Below are 6313 nucleotides of genomic sequence, written 5' to 3'. Positions count from 1 at the left end.
CGTAGAAGAAGAGTTATGGAATTTAATATTGATACGTAGATTTAGGTGGCCCTTTTAAATATGGGTATGGGCACGTTTCAATATATGTTTTTTTATATAGCACGTTAGTTTTTTTTTATGTAAAAGGTATGGAGCATTTAAAGATGGGTATGGTCGTTTTTTTATAAAACATAATACAAAAAAAGGGAGCTTGTATATATATGTTTTGTGTGTTGACTTTTATTATGTGGTTGTTGCACACGGGAGGAATAGAACAACAGGTGTTCGCAGCAGCGAGAGAGAACCAGAGATGTATGCACAGCAGTGCTCAAAATATACTTTGTAAAGTTCTGTTTTGACTTTTGTAATGGAACGGTGGTGAAATGAGAATGTTTTGTGTGCTGAAGATTTTGTAATATCCATGAGCGCATTTTTGTAAGCCTGTGTAAATTTTCTTTTACAGCAGTAAACTTATGTAAACTTTTGTTACAGCAGTAAGTTGTTTTTCACAGCAGTGAATATAAAAAGGATTTTACAGCGGTAAATCCCTCTCAGAAAAAGAGGATGAAGTTTGTATCAGTTTTTAATGAATAGAATGTTTTATGATGGTGAAATACTCTGTCTCTCAGTGAAATTTTTTTAAGTCTTCCTGTGCACAAAAAGATCCTGGAGTAAAGTAAAATAGAGCATTGCCTCTGTGTTTTATTTTCTTGGTTTTTGGTATTTTCCCCATCAAAAATACCCAACAAAAATGTAAAATCTAAGTACTTGGAGAAATAGTTTGTATTCTCCCTTCTTCAACCTATTCTGAGAGAATTAAACCTATAACTAAAGAAAAGTAACCTCTAAAAATCATTTAATCTATATTTCATTAATTCATTCACTACAATGGATACTCCCATCCTTAATCCAACACATCATTAATTGAAATTTTAACCTATAATCTAAATTAAATCTGACAAAAATCTATCTGCAATGCAATTTAATTAAATGAAATGAATTTGATTTGAATCGAACAAAAAGAGTCAACATTCTAACTGAAATCAACGGATTGACGTTATGCAAAATACAACGAGAACCGATTTTTATTACTTTTGTGAAACATTTTACTTAGGCATACCATAAAAAAGAACGACAGAACCGCACATCACCATCTACCATCGGTAACATATGTGTATGATCTCTACAAATTAGGGTTTCCCCACTCTACTGGCTCTGCGCTGCGCCGTCGTGTTCAAGATCGCGTTCACCAGGATGATCCGATGGGAATATCTTCCTCTCGCTGTCTCTGGTAAACTGGTTGGCAAGCGAACGCAGGTCAGACACCGAAGCTTTCGAAGATGACTGCGAATCATTTGGCATATGGCTTTCGCCAGGTGACCAGAAGACATTGGGCCTCTTGGGTATATCAATGGCAATATGAGGCATTAATGCTCTTCCACCCGAGGTTCCCTCATCCATATCTACATTCATCTGGTCCTGCCCACACGAAGATAATGTATTTGCTGGGCTATATTGCGGATCATATTCTTCTTCAGAGCTTGCAGTTTGCCCTTGCTCCGAATTCAGATTAGGATCGAGCCCTGAAGCAATTGGTGTCGGAATTGTAGCCGAAACCTGCCCTATTCTAGCGGATTCCAAAACAGGATGTTCAGGCTGAGCGGCGGCTCTGCAAAGGGGACAAGTGGAATGCCAAAGAAACCACATATTGATACACTCAACATGAAAACTGTGGCCACAATTGGGCAAAAGCCTACCTTTCTCATTCTCCTCCCACTCGCACAGGCAGACTGCACACTCTAACCCATCCGTGCAAATCTGCGATCTATACACAAACTTGGGCAGCGTCTCTAATATCGCAGAATCCAGCCCCACGTTCCGCAGCGTCGTCGGTTCTTCTCCCGTAAAATAAAACTGATGCTGCATAAAACATGATCTCTGCCCACTCCGTCTGATAAATCTAGCACACTGTAAAATAATTCTGCCACAAACGCGCAGCAAAATGGCGATTAAAATCACAATAATACAAATTGTGGCAAACAGCATCATATCATCATATTTGTTCATGCCATCATTGCCAGGCCGCTGATTGAAATCACTGCCCTGGGTCATTTTATATATGAAATTGAAGCAGGAAAGTGTTTTCCGAATGGAGATCTTCTCGGCACTCAAAACCCTTGGTTTGCCTGTGCTGCCAAGAAGACACACTGCCACTCAATGTTGGGTATTTTTACATGGAGAAAATACAAAAAACCAAACATTCAAACACACAGAGGCAATGCTCTATTTTACCTCCACAGGATCCTCTTGGGCACAGGAATACTTAAAAAAATTTCACTGAGGAACAGAGGATTTCACCACCATAAAAGATTTCTATTCATTAAAATAAAAAACATTTGCTCTGTATCCATATGAGAATTTACACTGCTGGAAAAATTCCCATTAACATTTACTGTTGTAAAACCTCCGTTCACATTTACTGGTGTAAAACAATTTTACATACTGCTGTAAAAACAAAACTTACACAGACTTACAAAAACTCGCTCCACCATTTTCTTTATGCACTACTGTGCAAAACCACACATGGTTTTCTCTTACACCTCTGTTTTACAAAAAATGCCACCCAAAAACATTACAACCTGTTCATTGTAATTTCTTCACACTGCTGTGCATACATCTCTCTCATTCTTTTTCGCCGCTGCGAACACACACCTCTTTCATTGCCTCCCGTGTGCCATACATACATTAAAAAAAAAAGTCAACACACTCAATAAACAAATATAAGACCTCCCTCTTTTAAATATTACATTACATAAAAACGACCATACCTATCTTTAAATGTGCCATTCCTTTTACATACAAAACTTACGTGCTATATAAAAAATATTGAAACGTGCCCATAACATTATTAAAAGCATCTACCTAAAAACTACGAACAACACATAAATTCATTAAATTCTTTCATTCGGCGGTCAAACCATAAGTCTTTTACTCCACGCAATGCATTGATTTGACGTTTGTTGGTATGCAGCTTCAATCGATCAACGACGGAGAACACGGGAGTAGATCCGACGGTGGAGAAAGATATCGGAAGGCCTCATGCTACAGAACTTTATCTTCCGATAAATTACGTTGGCTGATGTCAGGTGAATGACACGCGTCTGCACCAAATCGCATCGGAGCCAAGAATACGGAAACAACTTTTCCGGAAAAGCGGTGCGATATGCTTCTGGGCGGTTTTGTGGTTTCGTTCGGTGGTTTTTGGGCTGCGTTGAAATTATAACCTCAACACTCCCCTTTAATTTCAACTGCTGGCCATTCGGTCATACCGAGACACTTTCTTAAAAATTCAAAGCTTCTCTGATCCAGCGGCTTTGTCAAGATGTCCGCAACCTGTTCTTGAGTCCTGCGATGTTCCAAGACAATTTCTCCATTGTTCACCAATTCTCTGATGTAGTGAAACCTGGTATCAATGTGTTTCTTTCTCTTATGAAACACTGAATTCTTTGACAATGCAATAGCTGAGCTATTGTCACAAAAAATCATTGTCGTTTTTGCCTGCTCTTGGCCTAAGCTTCTCAACATTCTTCTCATCCACACTGCTTGACATGCTGCTGCTGTAGCTGCCACATATTCAGCCTCTGCTGTAGACAATGCTACAATGGATTGCTTCTTAGAAGCCCATGAGATGGCTCCTGAACCCATATTAAAAACATAACCGGAAGTGCTCTTCTGATCATCTACACTTCCAGCCCAATCGCTATCTGTGTACCCAACCAAATCTGAATTTTCTGAGGCATGATATAGAATTCCAAACATTTTAGTGCCTTTGACATACCTCAAAATTCTCTTTGCTGCCTGCCAATGTGCCTCCTTTGGCCTCTCCATAAACCTGGAAATCAAACTAACAGCATACATTAAATCAGGCCTAGTTGCTATTAAATACATAAGGCTGCCCACAATGCTTTTATACAAGCTAGGATCAAAATCCTTGTTGCTGTCCTCTCTGCTGAGTTTTAATCCCATCACTGTGGGAGTGATTGCTGCCTTGCATTCTTGCATGTTAAATCTGCCCAGAACTTGATTTACATATCTTGCTTGAGATATAAAAATTCCTTTTTCATTTTGATCTACTTCTATGCCTAAGAAGTATCTCAACAAACCCATGTCAGTCATTTCAAATTCATCCTTCATGACTGATTTAAAATTCTCAATAAGATAAATATCATTTCCAGTGAAAATAACATCATCTACATACAAGACAACAATTAAAATTTTACCATCCTTTTCCTTGATGTAGACTGTGGGTTCTCCTTCACACTTGTCGAATTCATTATCCAATAGATATGAATCTATCCTACTGTACCATGCTCTTGGCGCTTGCTTCAGCCCATAAAGAGCTTTCTTCAATTTGCACACTTTGTGCTCTTCACCTTTCTTCTCATATCCGAGAGGTTGTTCCACATAGACCTCTTCCATTAACACTCCATTTAGGAATGCTGATTTCACATCCATTTGATAGACTTTCCATTTGTTTTGAGCTGCTATGGACATCACTGCTCTCACGGTTTCCATTCTTACAACCGGGGCGAAAGTCTCCTCATAATCTCTCCCATACTGCTGCTTGTACCCCTTGACAACCAGCCTTGCCTTGTGCCTTTCTATCTTGCCTTCAGCATTGCTCTTGGTCTTGTAAACCCATTTAACACCAATGACTTCTTTGCCTTTTGGTAACTCAACCAAATCCCATGTTTTGTTTCTCTCTATGGCATTCATCTCCTCATCCATAGCTTCTATCCATTTCTTATCTTTAATTGCATCTTCGAAATGAATAGGATCATCAACATGACAATACAAGGCAAATAAGGAATTCATTCCTTCATCATAAATATCACTTAGATTTCTAAATTTCTTACCTATTTCACTTGGTGTGCAAGTGCTTGAAGATGCACTTGAATTTCCTCCTTGTGGTGTGCTTGGAGAAGCACTTTCATTTATCCTCAATGGTGTCCCTTGCTGTCCTTGTGTTGGCGCTGCTGTTTGGGGATGCATTTCAGCCACCTCCTCTTCATCTTCATCATGAGACAAACAGTTCTTGACATTCATTGTTTTCTCTATGCTTCCATCCCAAGCTTCCTCTTCAATGAATTGAACATCCCTGCTGACAAAGAACTTTTTGGTAGATGGGATGTACAGCCTGTAGGCTTTGGATTCATCACTGTATCCAATGAAGATGCATTTCTCCCCTTTGCTGTCCAACTTCCTCCTTAGCTGATCTGGTATGTGTGCATAGTCCACACACCCAAAAACTCTCATGTGGGTGACTCCTTGCTTTCTCCCACTCCATGCCTCTTCTGGCACTTTGTTCATGACTGCCTTTGTAGGACACTTGTTCAAAATATAAACTGCACAATGTACAGCTTCAGCCCAATACTCATTTGGCAAATGCTTTGCCTTCAACATGCTCCTTGCCATCTCCATGATGGTTCTGCTTTTCCTTTCAGCAACTCCATTTTGTTGTGGGGTGTACCGAGTTGTGAACTGCTTATGTATTCCATTTTCTCTACAAAACTTTAGGAATTCATTTGAGATATACTCACCTCCTCTATCAGTTCTCAATACTTTTATGTGCAGCCCACTTTGGTTCTCCACAAGTGCTTTGAAATTTTGGAATTTCTCAAAGACTTCACTTTTGTTCTTGAGGAAATATATCCAAGTCTTTCTTGTAAAATCATCAATGAATGTCAAGAAATATAGGCTGCCAGCTAATGATGGAGCTTGCATTGGTCCACACAAATCTGAGTGGATAATCTCTAAGGGTGTCTTTGCCCTTATGCTCTTCCCTGATGGACAACTTTCTCTATGTTGTTTTCCCAAAATGCAGCCTTCACATAGGCTGTCCGGTTTCTCTATCAATGGTAATCCCTTTACCATTCCTTTTTTGCTCAATAAGTTTAGGCCTCCAAAATTTAGATGCCCGAATCTCAAGTGCCATAACCAGTTCTCATCCTTTGGCACGCTTTGGAAGGCCTCTTGGGTGACTGCTGCCATTTCCCTTTTGTTCTTCATGTCTGCCTTGATCCGGAGAGGGAACATCCTGTTCCTTGTCATCTTCACTTCAGCAATGCATCTTTTGCTGGGTGGTATATCTATGATGGTGCACACATCATTTACAAAGTAAACATTGTAACCCTTTTGGATAAGTTGTCCAACACTCAAGAGGTTACATCTCATTCTGGGGACATAGTAGACATCTGCTATGGTTTTCCTTTCTCCTTGTTTTGTAAATATTTTTACCTCCCCTTTTCCCATAACAGACACTTTACTATCAGTT

General features: G+C 39.5%; 1 protein-coding gene across 1 annotated transcript; it reads right to left on the bottom strand.

The window, feature by feature from the left end:
- Nucleotides 1-1185: 1185 nt before the first annotated feature.
- Nucleotides 1186-2091, bottom strand: LOC149161613 (uncharacterized). The gene has a single exon (XM_089434935.1). It carries the CDS (start codon nucleotides 2089-2091, stop codon nucleotides 1186-1188), a length of 906 nt encoding a protein of 301 aa, XP_089291061.1.
- Nucleotides 2092-6313: the final 4222 nt, after the last annotated feature.

This window comes from Pinus tabuliformis, chromosome 5_2, assembly GCF_031772625.1.
Source record: "Pinus tabuliformis cultivar Carrire ecotype Pingquan chromosome 5_2, CPIR1, whole genome shotgun sequence".
NCBI lineage: Eukaryota > Viridiplantae > Streptophyta > Pinopsida > Pinales > Pinaceae > Pinus > Pinus tabuliformis.
The sequence above is the reverse complement of the archived record's forward strand: the minus strand, read 5'-3'. Positions and strand labels throughout refer to the sequence as shown.

Bases quoted from the DNA above. Each gene is read 5' to 3' on its own strand.
- LOC149161613 (XM_089434935.1), bottom strand. From the start codon at position 2,091: ATGACCCAGGGCAGTGATTTCAATCAGCGGCCTGGCAATGATGGCATG.